The sequence below is a fragment of the Cataglyphis hispanica genome, chromosome 22 (genome assembly GCF_021464435.1).
Source record: "Cataglyphis hispanica isolate Lineage 1 chromosome 22, ULB_Chis1_1.0, whole genome shotgun sequence".
Taxonomy (NCBI): Eukaryota; Metazoa; Arthropoda; class Insecta; order Hymenoptera; family Formicidae; genus Cataglyphis; species Cataglyphis hispanica.
This window is the reverse complement of record NC_065975.1, coordinates 4,288,403-4,311,934: the sequence shown is the minus strand read 5'-3', so window position 1 is coordinate 4,311,934 and position 23,532 is coordinate 4,288,403. Positions and strand designations below refer to the sequence as shown.

Genomic DNA, 23,532 nt, shown 5'->3' with positions numbered 1-23,532 from the left:
ACAGTTTCCAGTCAGTCAACTTTAATCTATTATCCTACTATTATTTAAAACACACCCATAATATCAATACTAAGTAAGATTTATAAATTCCATGCAAAATATATACTACTGTTGTCATTTGAACCTGACTCAATCTTCCAACACTTTGCTCTTTTTCCCTAAAATCCATCGTTGCCGAGCGCTTATGGTGCCCCTGGCGACTCCCTCCTTTCTTCCTAAATTCTGAATATAATCCTTAAACCTCGTTGCCGAGCGCTTATGGTGCCCCTGGCGACTCCCTTTTTCCTAAATTTTGACCTCGTTGCCGAGCGCTGATCGAGGTGCCCTGGCGGCGTTTCCTATCAATTTAAAAATCTCCCACAAGAAATGACAACAGGAGATTAAATTAAAATCAAATTTATTATCTAATTTTCTGAACACAACCCAATCCTTGAACCTAGTTGCCGAGCGCTAATTACGGTGCCCCTGGCGACATTCGACCTCTTTTCTAAACCTTCCCTTTCTATCAGAAATTTAGAGTCATAATATAATCAAGTATTGATATTAAATAAGAGACCTTATCCTTTAGACAATTCTCATAATAAATTAATTCGATCTAACTAACTCTCTATTATTTAGTGCCCACAATTTGTTAACTATCCTTAATTTCTATCATAATGTTCCTTTTCAAATCTTAATTCTCTAACTCTTACGGTTTCTAATTAATATATATATATATATATATATATATATATATATATATATATATCTTAAGTAACAGGCCCCTTGCATATGGTGAACCCGCAATACAAGCGGACTTGCCGCTAAAAACGCAACCATAATCGATATCTTTCTTTTATTATAATATTAAAAGTCTATTCTTTAAACCTGATTAACCTTCGAATTACGTATACCTAGTTGCGTCCATATCCCTAAAATACCTAGTGAAACTTCCTAATAACCAAATAGTTCCGCGCTACATCATTCCCCTAGATCCACTAGATTAGTCCTAGCTCTCGGCGTCCCTGGGGTATAGCCAGTGGAAGCAGGTTGCCCTATAAAAGTAGAGAGCAATCTTTTTCTCACTAACTGAGGTATAGAGAGAGAAAGAGCGTCGCTGAAACGTAACACGTGCAATGGCCTTAATTCGGAACGCACCCTATGTTTATGCTGGCGACTGACGAATAGATAAATAGATGCTATATAGAAACTTAATTAACTATACAGAAAAAGAAGTTATTTATTTATTTTACAGAAGTCTAAAGCGGGGAGCACACACTTTTGCATAAGCGCATAACCATAAACATAAAGAAATTGATTGGTCCACAAATGTATGCATAAGAAAATGAACCAATCAATTTCCTTATGCTTATTGTTATGCGCTTATGCAAAAGTGTGTGCTCCCCGCTTAATCAGCCATATAAAAGAAGAAAAAGATATTTATTTATTTACAAAAATAGGTTAATCTGTAGCTACAGCTGTCAGTTGACATGTTTCAATGAATAACATTATATTACATATTTATAATAACTGCTAGGTATGTAATTATTATATGTTACTGCTTATTCTAAAACAAAATGTCTTCTAAGTTTAAAGTTATGTTGGAACATTTTTATATTTTTAATACAATTTTTATATTTTTAATACAGTTTTTAATAAATATGCTAAGAAAGAAGAAAATCCAAGTAAGATACATACATATATATGTCAAAAAAATATCTTTTTCTTCTAATCGTTAAAATATATGCTATTTTATGACATAAATTTATTTTTTAGGAACAAAAAATATATCCAGAGAAAAATTTTAATGTTTATGAAAAATATGGGGCTCAACGAAGCAATAATCAAGTTGCTAGAGTATGTATCACAATTATGTCTTTCTATAAGGAATATCATTATAAAGATTATTACAGATTATTTAATCCTGGCTAATTTTGTGATTATTGCCATACAACACATCGAATATACTATCAATCAGAGCCTAATTTATATGGGATAATTATGGTAAGAATTATAAACCAATATAATAAATATATATATATATATATATATATATATATATATATATATATATATTTATTTATTTATTTTTTCTCTATACATATTGTTGGTTAACTATACATTTATAAAGGAGACGTTAATAAATATCAAAATGATGAGTCATCCAGTATCTATATGTAGTAGCATTTCAAGTTATATTGAAACAGACATACATGATGATAGATTATTCATGGATTTCTTTGAAACAATCATTAATAATTCTGAATGTGGTTCTGGAATGTTATTGAAACTTAAGCTGGAACATTTTTATCATAGTAAATTTCACAAGTAAGCAAATGTGCATTACTATAATTTATGTATAATTTGATACATTAATATATATTAAATCTATATATACATATAACAAAATATATAAGAATTTTTATACAATTAATATATGAATTTTTATTTACAATTGAATTGGAAGAAACTAAATTAATTGTATGCTGCTTATTTATGATGTTTATATTTTTAATAAAAAAAAGCTATAATATTTTTTTATTAAAAATATTTACTTAAATATGAAAAAGAATGGAAAAATATGGAAAACACTAAACTAAAAAAGTTTATCGTTTTGATATTAACAATATTATATAATTAAAAAGCAATAGAAGCTTGACATTGATAGTCCTTCAAGAATTCTCTCAATTTCGACTTTTGAATTATATTTGAATCTAATAATACAGCTATATACAATTGCTTTTAGTTGTAATTTTCAAAACAATTATGTAGCACACTCGGATAGAGAACAAAATTAAATTAAAAAATTAATTTGGTCCAGTGTGTTATTTTATGTCAATGGCTAATTCGATTGATTTTCAAAATTGTTTTAATATATCAAACTTTCTATATAATTTCGCCGGCGGACAATAGCGATCGCAGTAGCATAAACTTTATCGATACATATGAAATTACAAGCGTAAAAGAGGCTTGACGGCATAAAATTTCCGAAGCGGAAAAACATGGGTGAATGAAAATCATGTCAAGTCGTTAATTGAAATCGTTAAATCCTAAACCGACAACGAAGCCGTTCTCTGCATTCATGTCTGTTTATATAATTTATTAGTGAATGATTTCAGCAAGAGACATTATGCAAAGTTTATTGCTCTTGATAAAAGAATAAAAGAAAGGAAGACTGGATAATAACGATGTAAAACAAAGTATCGCGCGCAGATGTGCGGTAAGAGTTTCTGAAGAGGGTTTCTGAAAATGCGGAAAAGGCAGAAAGCAGAAAGAAAGAGAAATAAAGACCAATTTGTTTGGATCTGACAATGAGATGCAGATAAAATTAATTATTTGTCATCACGTTCGGAAAATATCACGCTGTCATTTTAAGTAACAAAGAACAAATTACGTACAAACAAAAATTTTTAAACATGCGAAAGATAAATTCTTTTCTGCAAGATGATGGAAAAGTTGAAAAAGAGAGAATGGCACTTAATATAATAATGGCACTTATAATATTGTGCGAATAGTTTATTTGTGAATAATTAATACAAGGCTATCAATGATCGTCCATATCCACTTTCACAATTGCGAAAAATCGCGAAAAATGTTTTCCTGAAAAAATGTGAAAGAGAAACAAAAAGTTAAGCATACTACTAATACAATCTTATAATGATATTATTAAAAATTGTTATTTTCTTTCTAAAAAAATTTAGATTACATGGACTATTTAATACACATCAGTATCAAGTCAAGATGTTTTAGAAACTACTTATTAATGAAAAAGAACATGATCGCCGGTCATTATATGGCCTACACATTATATTTATTTATTATTTTATCTGTTTTAAAATTATTGTCATTATATTCACATATTATAAAAATTTACACAATTAACAAATTTAGTGAGTAATGCATATTACAGCTAATCGTCGATTTCAATGATTTGTTGTCAAGGACACAACTTTGAATAAAGTTTTGAACTTTCGAAAGGTTTTAGTCATCGCATCTTGTTCGCATCAAGTTCGCAAAAAGTTATAAATAAAATAAGTTAACAAATTGAATATATTTTTCTGATTAATTTTCTAAATAATATTAAGAAATATATACATATATACAGATATATACAGATATATATGTGTATATTTGTATATGTATACACATATATAAATATATGGCATGTGTGTATATTTTGTAAAGTGGAAGCGTGGAAGGGAAAGGAGCTCTTCTTCTGCCCCTACATCTACACAAAAAATTCTAACCCAAACTTAATTTTAATTTAAAATTAGAATTATAATATATAGGGTGTCTGGCAAAGATTGTGATTCACCAGATCTCAGGTGAGGTCAGCCCTAATGAATAATTATTAATTAGTGTTATAAAAAACAAATAATATAGTATATTATAAGAATTAAAATATATATAGCAATGTAAAATAATAATAGATTTATGTATATAGAAAAAATTAGAATAAGAAAAAAATTTGATCCATGTTCCAATGTCATTTTTCTTATTAATAAAATGTAGAAGACAAGCATAATCGATCTGCACATAGAGATACGCATGCGAGATACGCTACAGTTTCTTTAATCCTTTCTGATCTCGAACTACTCTGCGAGGACGCTCTAAACATAGTTCGCGAAATTAGTTTGTGACTTCGTGCAGAGATTAAACAGCATATCGACACCATCCAGTACCAATCATCAGAGAGTTTGATTTGGGGCATGATTAAACCAGATTAATAAGTTGCTTGAGTGCACATTTCGCTGAACGGTCGAGTGCGTTGTATTCGGTAGAAGAAAGTTCTTCTATACGAAAGTTTACTCCTATATATTCTATCTTATCTGCCCAACTAATAAATAGATTTTGACTATTTACAGTAAAGGTTGCTAATGAAAGTTTGTATTATCAATTAACTCTATTTTATCATTTATTTTTCTTATAAACAGAATCGTTAAATCAATGTTCAGCACGAACGTGCGGGTAAATTTTTTTATTCGTGCGTACAAAACTGTGTTCCAATCGTTCACCGTAAATCAGTAAATTATTTCATACTTTTCATACTCATCTATTAATTGAAGAATCATTTTATTCGTCCACTCCATAACTTTTTTTACGCGTACGAAGATTCAGTTCCGCATATACCAAATTGAGCATCGTTTTGCACATAAATTTTTTGATAAACCGATAACGATGGATCGCATTCGTGCGTGCACGGAGTGTGCGTTGAAACAAAAATGTTACATCCACATTAGAGCATTCGTACGCGCAAATCGTTTGTGCACGCAAAAATGCTCAAGTCAATACGCACCTTAAAATAGACATAATTTTTTTACATACAGGATTTTCGAAAAGAGTTAGACCCCCACCCCTGAGTCCAGAAGTACTTATTTTCACGGAAAATGATCCGAACAAAAGTTATATGGTTTCGAGGAGGACATAAGATGATTATTAATTTGACCTTGAATAGTTGCTTGAAGATCACCTTCAATTTTTTAAATGGAACCGTTTACTTTTTATTGCATATTCCTATAGTTTATCTCGAGAGTTTTTAAAAACATTATAATAAAGTATTTTTTCATTAAGTACTTTTTGAGTTATTTTATATCTTAATCTGACATATTTTAGTATAAAATATAAAATATCTCGAAAGTTATTTAGTTTTCGATAATTATATCGTAATCCATTTATGTACAGAATAATAAGATGAATTAAATGATGTAAAGAAAAAATAAATAATTGTTATAAAAAAATACATTGCAAATAATTACATACTTTTTTTTTAAACAATTATTTTCTGTACACTATTTGATTCATCTTATTATTCTGCACATAAAAATATTACGGTACAATTATCGAAAACTAAATAATTACGAGATATTTTATATTTTATACTAAAATAAATTTTATACTAAAATTTTATACTGAAATGTCAGATTAAGATATAAAATAACTTAAAAAATATTTAATAAAAAAATACTTATAGTGTTTTGAAAAGCTCTCAAGATAAGCTACAAAAATATGCAATAAAAAGTAGGCAGTTCCATTAAAAAAATTGAAGATGACCTTCAAGCAACTAATTAAGGTCGAATTAATGACATCATCTTATGTTCTTCTCGAAACCATGCAACTTTTGTTTGGGTTATTTTCCGTGAAAGTGCGTACTTCTGGTGATTGTTGGGAGTCTAACTCTTTTCGAATGTTCTGTATAATATTAAGAACCTTAGTTTTTCTATTCTTTCTGTACGTGTATGAGTGTATGTGTGTGTGCGTGTGAGCGCGCGCGCGTGTGTGTGTATGTGTTTATTTCAATATAATTTAAATATATTTAATAAAGTATGTTACACACATAATTATTTGGCAATTTTTTAATTATCGATGTTTAACATTAAATTTGAATCAAGATAATAAAAATATTTGAAAAAAGCTGTCCATATTTCATCACTAATCACTATTTTGTAGCGATTTTTTTTTTAAAGTGCGCTGTTAAACTTATGGTAACCTAACCAGTGAACAAAATTATTTTGTCTAATCAATTTATTTTTTCTAATTAATGTAATTAATTTTTCTAACAAGGGAAGAGTCAGGAATGTTCTTTGTTAGAAAAATTAATGTAAAAATCCGTAAAAAAAAATTTGTTATCAATACGGACGCAACATATTCGTTTTCACTTCCTTGCGCGTGCATATTTATATCAATTAATAAAATCCATAAAGTTTTAATGCACCAATCATTATTACAGGGTGAAGAAAAATTATGGAAATCCTGAAAAATTTCGAAAATTATGTTTTACAGAAAATTGTTTCGAATTGAAATTGTGAGGTTTAAAAAAATCTGTACTGATCTTATCAGTTTAGATTTGGATGGCGTCAAGGTCAGAACAAGATCATCTTAAATTTTTTGAACAAAATTTATATAATTTACAAATTTTTTATTGTATATTTTTATAACTCTTCTTGAGATTTTTTTAAAACATTATAATAAAGTATTTTTTCATTAAATATTTTTCAATTTATTTTATATCTTAATCTGACATATTTTAATATAAAATATTTATTTTTTGATAATCTTACTGTAGTACTTTTATGTGCGGAATAATAAGAAAAATCAATTGGTATAAAAAAATAATTGTTTAAAAAAAAATATGTAATTATTTACAATGTATTTTTTTATAACAGTTATTTGTTTTTTTTACAATTACAATTGGTTCATTTATTCTGTACATAAAAATATTACAGTAAGATTATCGATAATTAAATATTTTATGAGATATTATATATTTTATATCAAAATATGTCAGATTAAGATATAAAATAACTCAAAAAGTGCTTAAGGAAAAAATACTTTATTGTAGTGTTTTGAAAAGCTCTTGAGGTAAACTATAAGAATTATTATTTAATAAAAAGTGAGGATTTTCATTTAAAAATTTCAAAGTGACCTGACTTTGCCGACTCCATTCAAATCCAAACTGATAATATCAGTAAATAGATTTTTTAAACCTCAAGTTTTATTTGAAATAATTTGTAAAACTTATATTTTTCGAAATTTTTCAGATTTCCATACTTTGTCTTCACCCTATATAACTATATACAATACATTTTGCTAATGTAAAAGAAAAATAAATTTTAAACATGCAAATAAACATAAATATTAAGATCATTTTAATGTGATTTCATTTATCTTGTGCAATTTTGTTTTAAACATATAGTGAACTATTCCATTGATTTCGTACGCAATAAGTCATTTTAATATCGTGCATCTAATAAAAAAACTGATAAGACATAATAAATAAGTACAGCGTTGAATCTCTACTTTCATTTCAATGTTTGTCGAGTCTTCAGTTAAAATCCTAGATTTTATGTACATATACAAAAATTAAATAACAGGTTATCGACGTGTTTATTGTATTCTTTTACTATTACGTACGTGTTTCATAAAATAAAATGATTTAAAATATTTATCTATATTTTAATAATAATTTTTCAGTATTTTGGGGGGAAACGATTAAATCTTTTTTATTTAAAAAATTTTTATTTATTTATTAGTTTTGTTGTGTAAATATCTTTTCAGCACTCGGCGCGTGATTTTTATTTAACGAAGATTTATAGTTGTATTATTTGAAATAATCTCAATTTTGATTGACATCACGACTTCATGATTCAGAGAATAGAATAATGTATTTCCAGAATTGAGCCACATCAAAATCTGCTTTATGAGCATGACCTAGATCTTAGATCGTATTGTATACAGCATAAACGTAATTTGGATGATGAATCTTTGACGTTGCTGCGGATCAGATAGTACAACCATTAAATTGATGCAAATGATTATAAAGCAGCCTAATGTTGAAATATATGTTTTACTTGTTACTAAAATATGATATATTCGGAGTTATGTGTATACATTTTATCTCATCAGTCTCATCTATATATTTATTAAATTATTTTATCATATTGTTAAATTATATGTTACATGTGCTTTTAAAGGAAAGGGGTGAGGAATCATCATCAACAAAATTTTAAATTTTCAATATGTGCTTAAATATTGTGATAATTAATCACTGATAATAATTATTCAGTTAAATTATTCTTAACGTAAATTCTACTTTGATATAGAATAAGTAAAATCCTACTATCTGATTATGCATTCTTGAAATTCCACCTTTACGAGATCTATTTTATCTGTAACATTCTTTTGCAATCTTTCTTTACTTATTTACTGAACAAACATTGATTCTCTGTAAAATTATTAAAGAAAAAACATTTCCAAAAACAAACAGTTCCAGCCTTTATTTCCATTTTTCTCAGAACACATTTTTAATTATTGGTGCTAATTTATTTTCACATAGACCTATTTGTTCTAGAATAAAAAACTTCTATTATCAGTTTTTAACAATTTTTTCTCCTTTTTGACATTTATCAGTATTTTTCCCGATATCATTTGACTTAGCACGTAAAAATACACATTATATACACATTACTAAACTTGAAATTTTTAAACAACTAAATATTTGTTGTAAATATGAGGAAAAATAATTATAACTTATAATTAAATTTGTGCATAATAAAAAATAGAAATAATTTGTTTTTATTTATTTTTATTTATATATTTCAAAGACTAAACACGGAGAAAAAGAGAGAAAGAGAGAGAGAGAGAGAGAGAGAGAGAGAGAGAGAGAGAGAGAGAGAGAGAGAGTGAGTGAGAGAGAGGGGGGCAGAGGAAGAGAGATGGGAGAAGAAACGGAATGAATTTTGGCGGCTTTTTGGCGGAAGAGGACCGCGGCGGTAAAGATAGTTAGTCAGCGAGCTGTGAGATGGCGACGCTTTGACCGGCGCCGAGCGTCGTACCGGCGGCAGTTTCGGAGACGACGCCGTCGCCGCCACGTGGGGAGTGAATTTGAATCAGCCGCCATCGGTTCCAGCCTGCTTATTCCGTTGTGTCGACGCGATCGTTCGCACCGGTGTCTACTCGCAGCTCGTCTCGCGCGCGAAACTTGTTCTGCGCGAATAATTACTTCAACTAAAAGAGCGGCTGAGATAATATCAAGAAAGTAAAAGAGGATATGTGAAAAACAGGTAATTGGCTCTTTCTTGAAAAAAAAAAAAAAACTTTCTCGCAGCGATATCCAAGAGTGGATTGTAAAAAGAGCTCTGGTGGATTGTCCGGGCTCTAATCAAGGAGAAGTGCGAGAGATAAACGGAAAAGGAACGTCAATCCAGCAATACGGAAAGAGAAAAGCAGGATCATTTTTGATGCGCGACGAGGCAAAACCGTATAAATTGTTGTTTGCGATAAATGCAGAATTGGAAAGCAAGTATTACTTTAGAAGACATTACTTTTTGAGGGTCACCATTCTTTTCAATTTCTTTGATAATGGGATATTGAGAAATTGAAGAGAAAGGGAATATATAAATATACAAATAATTGTCACACCAAAAATTGCTAGTAAACAGAGACGATTAAAGAATCAAATAGTTAAAGCGGACATGAATTTGGGATTACAATTGTCATCGTGACATATCTGCCACATTGTCGCATATCACCGTCACGTGCGTGAAGTCAATCCCGTTTCTCTTCGGCTGTCAAGTTCTCTCGAATAACAGTTTTCTCTGCGTCACGTGACGATATTGGCGATCTAGGACAGGCGATCAACTACTGTCTAGACAGTTATCAAACATACAATTTGAACGTTGCAACGAGATATCATAAAGAAAACCGTAACCATCTCCGATGAAATCAGCGACTTGACACAGCATCACGTATATTGCTGATACGCGTTCCGGACGAAGACTAGAACCGCAACAAGCACCACGAGGCATCGTGAGACGAGAACGATCGGCGACGGTAAAGAAGGAGAATATAAGGAGAGGGAGAGGAGGGAGAAAAATCAAGAAGAAAGTGTCACGGCGGGGAATCTTGTCAGTGAGTGGTGGACTGTGGTGCAGATCGCGGGGCATTGCGCGCGTGTGTGACAAGGATTCTCGCGGGGGAGGAGAGACGCGCAGGACGACGACGAAGCAAAAGAGGAAGGGGTGCAGGTTGGACAAGCACGCGCGGCCGAGACTTGCGCTCGATACGGCACGCGCGCGATTCGACCCGATCATCGCTTCCGATCACCACCGGCCGGCACCTGATCCGGAAGTAGACCTTGTGACCTTGTGGGCCCGACCTTGGAAATTGGCGCCACTGTCGTTCGCGAAGCATCGTCGGGAATCCGCGACGCGAAACTTACGCGACTGCCGTAAAGGACGCGCAAGTGTTCGAGAGAGGAAATAGAAGCATTTTTACTTGGCCTGTTTAATCACTACAGGGAGAGACGTCCTTTTTTCTCTGGGAACGAAGAAGAGTTGTCAGTGATCAAATCACCTGTCACGCCGATGGAATGATTCAATATGTCTAGGTAAGTGGAAAATTAGCAAGCGAATTGGGCTGGCTTTTTTTACGCGAGATGTTTAACTGAAGGTGGTAATTGATTAGGAGGGGGAGATGAATTAAAAGATAAACGAAGGACGAATGAGAGCCACAGGTAAACCGCGCTTGGCCGAGAGGCGGAAACGCCAGTGTTAGTGATCTCCGGTTTCAAGCCTTTGACGTAACTCGAGGGTTGGCTTTTACTGGGGTTGAAAGCGTGAGAGGATTGATTAACGTTGCGAACAGTTTAAGAGAATGTATGCAAAGCCAGTGCGAATATTTAAATTGTTTAGAAAATTAGCAAATATTTTTAAAATTCATTCATTAATTATTCAAAACAGAGAGAGAGAGAGAGAGAGAGAGAGAGAGAGAGAGAGACAAATGTCTATAAACAATTTTTAAAACAAAAATAAGATGACTGTCAGAAATTATATAATATTTTTTGCGTATAATCATTTTTTTTCTTGTTGTTCATTCATCTTATTCAGTTATGCATCTTATTATGAATGCTTATGAATTATTATATATACATATATATAAAATGAGAGAAAGATATACTTTTTCTTATATATATATATATATATATATATATATATATATATATATATATAAGAATGTATGTATGTATGTATGTATGTATATCTGTAATAACATTTTAATAATTGTAATAATTATTAATTTGTAATAATTAAGGTTTATTTATTGCATGTACAATATTATTGTATTATCATTGCAAAGTATTGTTTACAAGTCATTATTATGCCTTCTTCAAGACTTTTTATAATTAGATACTGCGTTTTGATTGTTTCGAAAGACAATACTACGTTTGTCATACATCTATGAATGCAGCTACAAAACAGATTTTACTGCGCTTTTATGGCTTACAATCCGCTCTCTGCACACCTGGGCTCGCAACAATGTATCCGCGTATGTGCAGTATACGCGGGGAAATGTCGCGCTTCAAATCCGCCCCGATCGCATACATGAGACACGGAAAGAGATGAACAAATCCTCTTTCACCGCCGAGAAAACAGAGTTACTACCGTCATAGAGATGGTTACTCAGGACCTATTGCATTCAACGTAATCCTTAATTCGATTTATATTATCTCTATCGCGAAAATTGAATTTATTCCAATATTTTTCTGGTCAACTTTTTTTTTGTATGTATAAATTTACAGTTTATACGTTGTTATTTTATTACTCATGAAATAATTACACAATTGCATAATTATATTTTATAACATATCTACACTAAAATTATCGGTCTGAAGCTACAAAAATAATTATTTTTAAGTTAATTATTCTAAGAATTTATGACAGATTTTAATATAAATAGATTTAAACTGAAAAAAAATTTACTCTACATTTTTACTTACTCTTGCACACACACAAGGCATCATTTCTTTCCTACATTGCATCACAATTTTATTTATGATATTTCGATATGTGTATACTATATACACACAAGATGTGTATATGATATATACATAAACATATATGATGTATAGGTTTATAAAAATCAAATAATAAAAAAACATTTTGTGTGACAATCAAGAAATTAAAAAATAAATGTGGGAACACGTGTTTGCCATGTGCATGAGGGATAATTTGCTGTCGTATCGCGAGAACGAAGTAAATCTTTGTAAGATTGCTGCGAAATGATTCTATTTCGGAACAATCCACAAGGTGCATCCTCTGCGTTGCTGAGGCGTATTCGTGTGTAATAATAAGATATAGATATTTTCACCAGCTATCACAGTGGCCTTTTAGTAGCCGTAAAGGATGTCGACTTGACGTACGACTTGAAGTACGACTATTATTTACGATTGCAACGAGTGCAGCTGTACACTGCATGCCAATGATTTGTTCTGTTTCTCTAGCGAGCAAGGCAATATCTATCCTTTGCTAATGCATAGGATTCCTATACATTAGCAAAGGATAGATATTGTCTTGCTCGCTAGGGAAACGGAACGAATCATTGTCATGCAGTGTGCTAATAATAGATATCTTCCGAGAGAGAGACGAATTATAACCCATAAAATTTCGGTACCGGGTCTTTTCTCATTCAACAAAAATAAATTTTTAATGTCCGGCGAATGCATGCACATGATAGACATTTTGCGAAATATACATTCCGCCAAGAATGGTAGAAATTTGCCTTTTCGACATCGTAATTTAAAGTTTTAATTTTAATGGACCTCATATATTCACAATGAAACACTCATATATGTGTATATTTCATAACTTGTGAAATCGTGTATGTGTATAATTATGAAATATTTCAGCGATGTAATAACAAACTTATTATTTTATAATTAACTGAAAACGGTGTTCATAAAAATTGCCCTACGCAAAAATTCTACCGGAAAATATTTAGTTATGATACAAGTATTATGGCATCATCTTAGGATAAGTCCTTTTTACCGAAGTTTTTTAAGTTAACGTAAAAACAGTAATTTAAATTTAACATGACATCTCTGGATATATTTAAACAATTGCTTGTATCGTTGTCCGCATTAGATAATCTTTTAATGTTACACGGTCGAGCCAGCCAATGTTTTTTTGAATGACCGGGATAATTCAGCGAGATACTTTTTCTTTCAATGAAAAAAAAGAGAGAATTGCCACCACACACGCGACATGTGTTAATCCTCGTCATGTGTGTATTCACGAAGCGACTCGGTGTCGCATTCTGGTGTCGCTTGTCGCATTCGGTGCACGTATGGCGCGCGTCGTAACCGACACGCGAAATTTCGTGCTGCTCAATTTCGTGTTGTTCAACACCGAAATAGAATTTTCATCCGCGTCGTAACTCCGGCTATCTTCGGGAAAAATTAGGAAAATGCGCGATAACAAAAAGATATCCATAAGTCATGTAAAGTTCGCCGAGAAAGAGAGAGAGAGAGAGAGAGAGAGAGAGAGAGAGAATTTTGGCCCTTTTGATCGTTAGTTACATTTTAATGATGCTTAATGGTTGTTGAAGCGACAACGTGTAAAATGTTGTAATAGCGGTGTGTGGTTAATTAATCACTACGACTTGTAACGTTAATGCAGGTTATCAATATATTAAAATCAATAACCTACAGTGAATGCATTGAAAGTTAAACATTCAAAATATAGTATAATGATATATATTTTTTTTATTTGATCAGTGAAATGTGCTGTATGTTTATCTATAGTTTATTAATATTGTTTATTCATCGTTAATTAGCTCCGTAAATTTTCAAACATTTTTATATTTGGATCCAATGCTCTGGATATAAAAATTTTACATAATATTGTATTTAAGTTTGATAACTTCAAAAATTTTTTGATGCCAAATTTGATAAAAAAAAACTAGCTATAGATTTCATTTCTATATGATACGGGAATGCGTCATAAACACCGAAGGAATAAATACATTTATGTTTCAGAAAAAGGGTTCATGCGCGCTCATAAATGTCAATAAATCTTTCTCAGAATTCACATCTTAACGAGAATAGCTTCCGATGAAATACAGATCGCGGGACAAGGTCTGTCTTTCAACAACGGAAATCTTGAAATAGCGTCATTCAAGATTGAAATTGCCTTGAAAGCCCGCGATATCCGCTTGCTAATTCGAAGGTAGAAATTAATATTTGCCTCGGTCATTGTATCCATATCGCTGCTTTCTTTTCGCTAAAAGAGTTCACCGCTCTCTGTGTTTCACGCGATAAGCGACAAATTATTTTTCCTCGATGACGCGAATCCGATGAAGAAAAACGCGAGGCGAGATAAATGTCAAATGCAAAATGTGTGCTGAAACAAACATGATGCGAGGTCAAAAGGCAACAAAAATGTAAGTTTACAGCGAGTTTGCCTTCGTCGATATCTACGTGAACAACCACTTTATAGCAAATGTTATTTTACTTGCATTTGTTTTCGATTTTCGAATTTTTGAATATATTATGTACCTCGAAAAAAGAAGAAATATGTATAAAACACATATATGAGGTTGTAGAAATACTTATTTGAAAAAAATTGATTTTCTCTATCAAATTTAGATCTTTTTATATAATATAAAATACAATAAAAAAATATGTAATCTCCTTTAGCAAAATCAATTTACTACGCGAATGTGAAATTCGAATGACAGAAAGAATTGTTCTTAGAAAAAGATTCAAGTAATATTCGTAGCCGAGGATTGATCTTGCACCGCTTTCGCAAAGTGCACGATAAAGCGCCACCGATTTCCATACCGAAGAACGAGTCTCGCGGCAAAGATTTGTTACTAATGGAATTGCGTTCGTGCACGAAGCTATAGTGGGAGTTTAGATTAAGCAATTCAGATGCGAGAACGCCGGTAGTCTTGACTCTGGCGAGGCGTCCGTGCGTATATGTACATGTTGCTGCTGCCATAAATTGTGAAAAATTATGTTCTCCATATTCGCCGCTTTGGTGCGACGTGCCAAAGAATCTTCCTTTTCTCATTGAATTCCGCTATACTTAAGAGATAAAAAATTTTTCTGCGGATTAATTTTTTATTTTGCAGGATATACATAAGAATAGGTTCTCTATCGATATGGAACACATTCATATTTTAATGAGAGAGAATATATGTATGTATCTTTTGATAAGATATAAAAACATACGTTTTTTTATGAGAAATACGATTGTTCAGCCAAGTGCAATAACAGAGAATATTAGTATTAAAAAACGCGGTATCACTCACAGAACGTGAAACGAATTGTAGTTCTAAGTAAAGAATAAACTCTAGATTTATAGGTAATATTGTTACTGCTGTAATTCTGGCTTTTGTTTTTATTTGAATATGATGATTAATAACATTGAAATAAGAATAATAATTTTATTGCCTGTTTGTTTGACAAAAAATAAATAAGTATTTTTAGATTTTTTTATTTTCTTAGAACAGAAAGAGATGAATATTTACTATATTATGTAAATTGATGGCTAAAGAGAACCTTGCTTGCAATTAATTATTTAAAATAATCATAGAAAACTGCATCAAACTTAATCTTTGAATATGTTTCTCATTGTGTAAGATTTATTTTCAATTAGTTTTTATATAGTAATCAGTATGAATCCTCTTCCTTTTACTTATTAAAATTAATAAAAATAAGAAAATAAAAAATTATATTGTACTAAAAAATCTTTTTAGTAGAAAAAATATAAAAGAATTTCAAAATATCTCATAAAAAATTGAATATTTTTATTTTTATTTTTAATATTGAACTTTTCGGATTAATAATAGATATAAAATTGAAATTAATTTTAGCAAATTAAATGTAATAAATTGCCTCATGACACACACACACACACACATATATATAATTTAAAAATTAAAAAAAAAATATATATATTTTATATGTAAAAGTTTAAGGGATAGGAACCGAAAGAAGAGTTTACTGCGTTTCTGATAGAATTTTCGTAAAAATAAATCTAATCGTATTTGCATTTGAGACTAAATTATTTGCAATTAGAATCGTTTCGCGCGAAATACTGTAATTCCATTCCACACAACATACCGATATATTTTTGGTGCGTGCCGTGACAGTTGTTATTCAGGCATCGCTTGGAATCGTGTTTCAGACACGCCAACGAGATTGAAAATGTGGTCAGAATTTGCGGTGCTTTATAACGGATGTCGCATTTTAAAGGGAATTTATCGTAGTTTAATTTCGCGTGCGAAAGAGGATGGCGACGAACGACGACGCCGAAATTGAGAATGAATCTTTAAAAGTATCTTCATTGGATGAGAGAGAGAATTTACTTCGACTACTGTGTAAAATTACCTTCGCCACGAATAAATTCTATATTTTACAGACGAGTAATTCTCCATGCGCTTTTGATTGCAAGAATATAATCTATTTATTGCAACTTTCAACTTCTTTCGACTAGAATACCGTGAAATACTATTAAAATATTTTATACAAATTAAAAATTTATGCAACAAATAAGCGAATTTATAGTTTTTTTTTTAGGAAATATGTAGATTTTATTACAACTACGCAATGTTAAATGATAAATAAACAGCTAATTATTTAATTAGCGTTAATCATTTAAATCATCAAGTATAAATTAAATATATTAATTTTTAATTAATCTATCCATTAATATCAAAAAATTTATTAAATTTTGTTACTCAACAAGAAAGAAATTTAAATATCTTAATCATTGTAATGAATTAGCTTGTGCAATTATTACAGCGCCAAATTTGTTAATTTGTAAACTGAATGACTTAGAATTTAACCAAGTTATTTTGTGTCGAGGACGCATTTTCTTGTATAAGCAGGAAGGAATGTAATACGGAACTGAGAGGGGAGCAAGTAATTATTGCGGGATCACTGAGTTTCGCCGCAAGATTTTCTCGTCGGTAACCTTGCCTTCAGCAGTAGTACTGATAACGAGATAATGAGACCGCATACGTGTCTAATTGGAAAATATTGCCGTACGTGCAAAGTTCGGTTAAAGAGTAGCAAGCGTTAACAAGAAAGTTTTAGTCCATGCGGTTTAGTCTACATTCTCTTTTTCTCGAAAACAAGTTACGAGAACTTTGAGGCACGCGAGACACATTGCAAGAGCATCCCTTTATGTACGGCTTTTTAATCATCGCACTGATATTCGAAAAAACCATAAATACTTACGGCATTAAAAAAAATTGTTTTTTTTCTAATGAAAAAACTACGTAATAAAAATATGTTTAGTTTAAATTGACATTCGATATTGTGATGCGAACAAAATTTTATTATCAAAAAATAACCATGACAGTAACTGAAACATTGGACTTATTTTATATTTACGCGCATAAAAGCAAGTTATTAAAGAAACAGCAAACATAAAATTTTATAAAAGTCCTCTGTTGATTTATTAATTAATTTTATTATTAATTAATAAGTAATAGAGTATTATAACATTTTTTAAAAATATTTTTTTATTAAAGTTTATATCCTAGTTATTAAATTTTTTTTTCATTTGTTTTAAAACGTTTAATTTGTATTATTTTTAAATTATTTAAAATATCATAGTTTGAAATGCAACCAACGCGCCAAAAGCAGCCAATGTGACGCTATAGCCCCGAGACATCACTTTGTTGAAACTTCGATTTAGTACAAGAAACAAAGAAACCATTTATGGTTTTATTTTTTTTAAAGAAAAATAGTATAATTAATGAACGGAATAAAATGTAAACAGAATATGTTAAAGCAAATTCGACAAATCTATCAAAAATTGATGCTCTAATATAATGTGTCAATTTAATAAGAAAAGACAATCGTTTTAATGCTGCAAAAATGCGAGAAATAAAAATATTTGCATAAATATAATAAGAAATTCATTAATTTATATTAAGATCCGATTGTTCCATTAGCAGTTCAAATATATATCTACTCTTTAAATACGAAGACCTATGTGTTTTATGTATATTTTAAGGTTATTATATTGTCTGTTGGACTACATATCTATTAATTTGTATTTAAACAATTAGTCTTAAATGGGTAATTATTTATTTTTAGAGGAGTACCTCAGAACGACCTTCACCTTGACATATGTTGTCAAGATCATGACCTTGAGTAACATAAAAAAAATTTTAGCCGTCGGCCACTCATCATTAAAAAATTATTAACAAAAAGTGTTTGAAATATACCAAAGTACATGCATGGACAGTAAGCACGTGCGCGCGCGCGCGCGCGCGCACACACACACACACACACACACACACACACAGAGGGATGTGGGGGGGGTGCAAGAGGGGCCTTCGGCTTTTCTCCCGCACCCACCTCGCCGATAGGCAGAGTGGACCTCGCTTTACAACTTACAAAGTACATGCTACATTGTAAAGCAAGATCCACCCTGCCTATCGGCGGGGCGGGGGCGAGAGAGGCCAAAAGCCCCCCCCCCCCGTGTTTGTGTGTGTGTGTGCGCGTGCGCGCGCGTGCTTCCTGTCCATGCATGTACTTTGGTATATTTTAAAGTTTTTTTGTTAATAACTTTTTAATAAGCAACAAGCGACGATTAAATTAAAAGAAAAAGTTACTCAGAATTATGTCCTTGACAACATATATCAAGGTCATTGAAATCGGTGAGATCGCCTTTAATCTTAAATTTTACCAAAGTTGTAAACCTATGTAAAACCTTACTTCGCATTAAAAACTATATGTGTGGAGGCAGTATGTTGCGCCCCCCCCCCTTCTCCTACGGGGGGGGCTCCACTTTCGGTAAATATAATCTAACCCAAACCTATTTCTGATTTAAAATTAAAATTTATGTTTCGGTTCATGCTTATATTAATGCTTTATAACTTTTGAACGGATCGTAATCGCCACTTGTTTCTTTGTTAATAACTTTTTAATAATGAATGACCGACGGCTAAATTTTTTTTTAGCTATATTACTCAGGGTTATGACTTTGACAACATATGTCAAAGTCAAGATTGTTCTGAGATGCTCCTCTAAATAATTACCCTTAAATGAACAAAATAATTAAAAATTACTTTGTACATTAGGGTTAGTTGTTCAAATACAGATTAATAAATACATAGTTCCAACAGACAATTAATATAATAACTTTAAAATATAAGATAAAAAACATAAGTCTTTGCATTAAAAGATAGATATATGTTTTAACTGCAGATGGAACAATTGCGTTTTTTAGTATGAATTAATGAATTTCTTGTTATGTAATATATTTACGTAAATATTTTTATTCCTCGCATTTCTGCCTCATTGAAGCGATCGTCTTCCCTTATAAATTGACACAACATTAGCGCATTAATTTTTGATAGATTTGTCGAATTTGCTTTAACATACTCTGCTTCCATTTTATTCCGTTCATTAATGACTATTTTTTTTTAAGTATAACCGTAAACAATCTCCTTGTTTCCTGTACTAAATTGAAGTTATAGTAATGAAGTGACGTCACGCATGAACTAACATAACCAATAACGAAGCGTTTTCAAGTCACGTGAAAATTTTAAATTTTAATCATCATTTTTCATTTATTTTAAATTAATTATTGTTGGCGAAAAATCTTAAGAGTTTGGAAATAATTTTTTTATACTTTTAATTAAAAATTAAAATTTATATCACAATTTTTTTATAATTCCCCATTACACTATTTATTAATTTAGTATCAGATACTATTCTAGTAATTACATAATATACATACATATATACATACATATGTACATACATATATATTTCCGGATTGCGGAAACAAGGAAGCGTAGCATGTGAGAGGATAAAATGCGAAGCTAGAATCCTGTATAAATTTTGCTTAATACAACCAGCTAAATGCGCTCCTCTGTGCGCAGCCCACCTCTAGATCGTGATCTACGGTTTCCGTGATGCGGATAAGGATCGAATTTATGTTCATCCTTTGAAGGATAATACTGCCTTGAGTGACTTGTTTCATTGTCGAGACAATAGGGCAAGACATATCGTCTCGGAGGAGCATAAATTTGGTTTATCACGGTACTCAATCGCAGGCTATTGCGGTGCGCGAAGTTTGACGTGAATTTCGATGCGGAGGAGTTCTGGGTACAGGGTTCAGAGGTGTTCAAAATTTACAACTCACGTTCATCAAATAAATTGTCACGATTTCCATCACGATATTATGTAAGATAACATTTTATATAAATACATATATGTATATATATATATATATATATATATATATATATATATATATATATTAAATTGTATTATATTACATAAAAATAAATATCATACAATATTTACATAATAATATTTTATGATAATAGTAGACATTCATTCTTATTGTAAAAAATCTAAGCCGATAATTTTATTTTAAAAAAGTTTTTTTTTTATTTAAATATAAATTAAAAAAAAAAAAATATCTTTGCATTCATTTAATCATTGCAATATGGATCAGTTACAAATGAAACAGAAAACTATAGAATTAGAGATTCTTTCATTTTTTTTCTTTTGAGAATTGGATTTGCGTCTAAAAATTAGAGAATTCCGGAAAAGAATTTTCGCATTATCTATATGGCCGTAGGCGGGATTGCTTCACGTATTCTCTCTCGAGGACTAGAATATGGTAGAGGATACAAAGAGGGAGAGAGAGAGAGAGAGAGAGAGAGAGAGAGAATTCTGAGTTAGACACTTGGCAGCCTTCCACTCCACATTGTGACGTGTCTCTCTACGGGCCTCAAAAGCTGAAATCCGAAGCAAGAACTTCAATTGACGTAGCACATTTCAATGTCGGGCTTTTCTTACTGTATGAATCCGTTTATTTCTAATGCTTAGTACAAGTACGTACACAGGCATTGAAATAGCGATAAATAATTTATAAAATTAGTTTGTAAAATTGAAAAAAATAAATACACTTAATATTATAATATAGTAAAACATATGTGATATAAAAAATTCAGTATAATTTATTTTTTTTCTATATACTTTTCACAGATTTCAATGTTTATGAAAACAAAAACAATATGATATATAATAAATTAATAGGGATATGTATTATAAATAAAAAATTTTTTTTGACCAAAAAAATTTACCTGAAAAATTTAAAAATATATTTTGAGATGAATAAAATGTTGCAGGTCTTTTTTCCATTTTTTCACAAAGCATCTATAAAATACAATATTAATAAAACGCTAAATTACGTAAAAGTTCTTACACGTAAATATTTTATATTTGGATAAAAGAGAGAAAAGGAGATTTAACGTCGCGTTTACATTCCGACGTTCCGGCGAATTTCTGAGAGATGAAGGATTTCGTGGGAGAGGTATTGAGTAGGGCGGAGCGCCGTTGAAATTAAACCAGTTTGCGTTCACGTAGCGGAATAGGAGACACTGTTATGTGCGTAATAATCAGTGTCTCGTCTCCTTCCAATTATCGTATTACTCACCACCTACGCATACGAGCGCAAATACTATCGGTGAGAGGTTGCCCGATAACAGCGAACCTCCTCGTGAAAGCTTGCACGATAATAGCAAGGCAATGTTCCACATGCACAAGATTCTGCATATGCGTTTTACTTTGAACGATCAAACGCGTATATCAGCTTGAATTCAATCATATATTATACTGGAATTTTTCAAAAAAAAATATCAAAAATAAAAGAGATATAAAAAGATTATATATATATTGATTAAGATAATTTAGAAAAATCTCAACACGCTAATACAAAAATAATAATTCTGAATTAAGCGGTTTTAATATTCTGCAAAAATGCTAACAATGCTTTAATTTTTATTTTATTCACTCTTAAAAAAGGTATACAATATTGATTAAAAGTATCAAAGTTTGTTGTTGCTCCTTTTCCGTTATCTTGATATTTATATTGCGTTATTCCGTAAATATGATGAGGATCTTGAATAAACATCATGTAATATGATAGCTCGAATATTGAAAAAATTAATATAGTGAATTAATATAGTAACTTTATTTGTTTGATGCGTATTTAATATCTCTACTTTAGAAAAAGGGAAAAAAATTGAAATACATTTTTTGCGTTTGCAACAATATGTTAAAAAGTTGTTATTTTAACAGTTTTTTTTTAATGTCGAGTGCGCAAGTCTACTCGCGTGTTGCTTTACTTTTGTCAATAAAAAAAAATAAAAATTATATAATATTAATATTAATATAATAAATATTTTTTTAAAAATATGAATAAATAAAATACTACTATTTTCACACATAAAATGCAGTTCTTCTGCACATATAAAATTGTTATACGACTTTCTCAGCAATATTACAATTAATTTGTTACATTCATAATATAATAAAATATAATAAAAATATCTTACAATAGTTATGAGCGTTTGTAAAATCCCAGTTTTCACAATGTTGCTAAATTATAAATATGGAGAATTTCTTATGTACAAAAATGTCTTTTTTATGATTTACTTTATATTATATAATAAATCAATGCATTTATTAATTCGATTTGATCGATTTATCTCTTAACTTTGAGGAAATCTGTTTAAGTTTTACTTCAAATTATCCTTATTAAGGATTTTTGAAGTTAATTCCAGAGAATTTGATGTTTTTGACATTTGGTGCTTTTGATTTTCGATGTGTATTTATAATATTATAAAATAGAAAGAGTAAGGTAGCATATATTCTATCATATTGGATAATATTTTAAATAGAGTTCTTATCTCTCAATATGAAAAACGGAAGCATATAGTATTCCAATACATTGAAAATGAGTTATAATTAATACTCGCATTAGCATATTACAAAAATTTGTGCCAAGAGAGGCTACAGAAATTTTCTTTGAATTGATCAATCTCGTTAAACAAAGAAGGAACGATCGGGATTCGATTATCTCTGTTACTCGAGATTTAAATGGCAAATCACATTTTTATAGTCGGTGAAATCTCGGGTTAAACTTGTACGTGCAAATGACGAATTAGCATAACGAGCTATTAATACGTAACAATCGATTTCCTAACGGATTGAATTTCCGAAATTCGATTGTAGTACGAAAGGCACGTTTTACTCGTCGCCGGGATCTTTATGGTCCAGCATTCGAAGCGCGTTCGCGCAGCATCGTATTATCGCCTCGAGCTGCACGCGGCTTCTAAACGTCAGTTTATAGATAGCGACGTGCCGCAGGCGGTTTAAGAGATCGTCGTTCTCTCTCTCTCTTTCTCTCTGCAATCGTTGCTGAATTATTGCTCTCTTGCTGGACCGGGCTGCGA

General features: G+C 30.8%; 1 protein-coding gene and 1 long non-coding RNA gene across 7 annotated transcripts in view; both read left to right on the top strand.

The window, feature by feature from the left end:
* The first annotated feature begins 1,239 nt into the window (after positions 1 to 1,239).
* LOC126857761 (uncharacterized) lies at positions 1,240 to 5,052 on the top strand. Of its 2 annotated transcripts, XR_007688541.1 has the most exons (6): positions 1,240 to 1,516; positions 1,629 to 1,664; positions 1,756 to 1,836; positions 1,893 to 1,983; positions 2,111 to 2,307; positions 3,681 to 5,052. It is a non-coding gene; the product is annotated as an uncharacterized LOC126857761 (long non-coding RNA). The 2 variants fall into 2 exon arrangements; XR_007688540.1 differs by having other exon boundaries at positions 2,111 to 5,052.
* A 4,411-nt stretch (positions 5,053 to 9,463) lies between these two features.
* Positions 9,464 to 23,532, top strand: part of LOC126857720 (collagen alpha-1(XVIII) chain) — a 296,284-nt gene continuing 282,215 nt past the window's right edge. For 3 of the 5 annotated variants that reach the window (XM_050607418.1, XM_050607419.1, XM_050607417.1), the window contains exon 1: positions 9,468 to 10,864. In XM_050607418.1, coding sequence (XP_050463375.1) covers positions 10,857 to 10,864 — 8 coding nt within the window. In that variant the 5' untranslated portion in view covers positions 9,468 to 10,856. Of the gene's footprint in view, positions 10,865 to 23,532 lie in introns of all 5 variants that reach the window. The other 2 variants (XM_050607420.1, XM_050607416.1) reach the window with 2 other exon arrangements.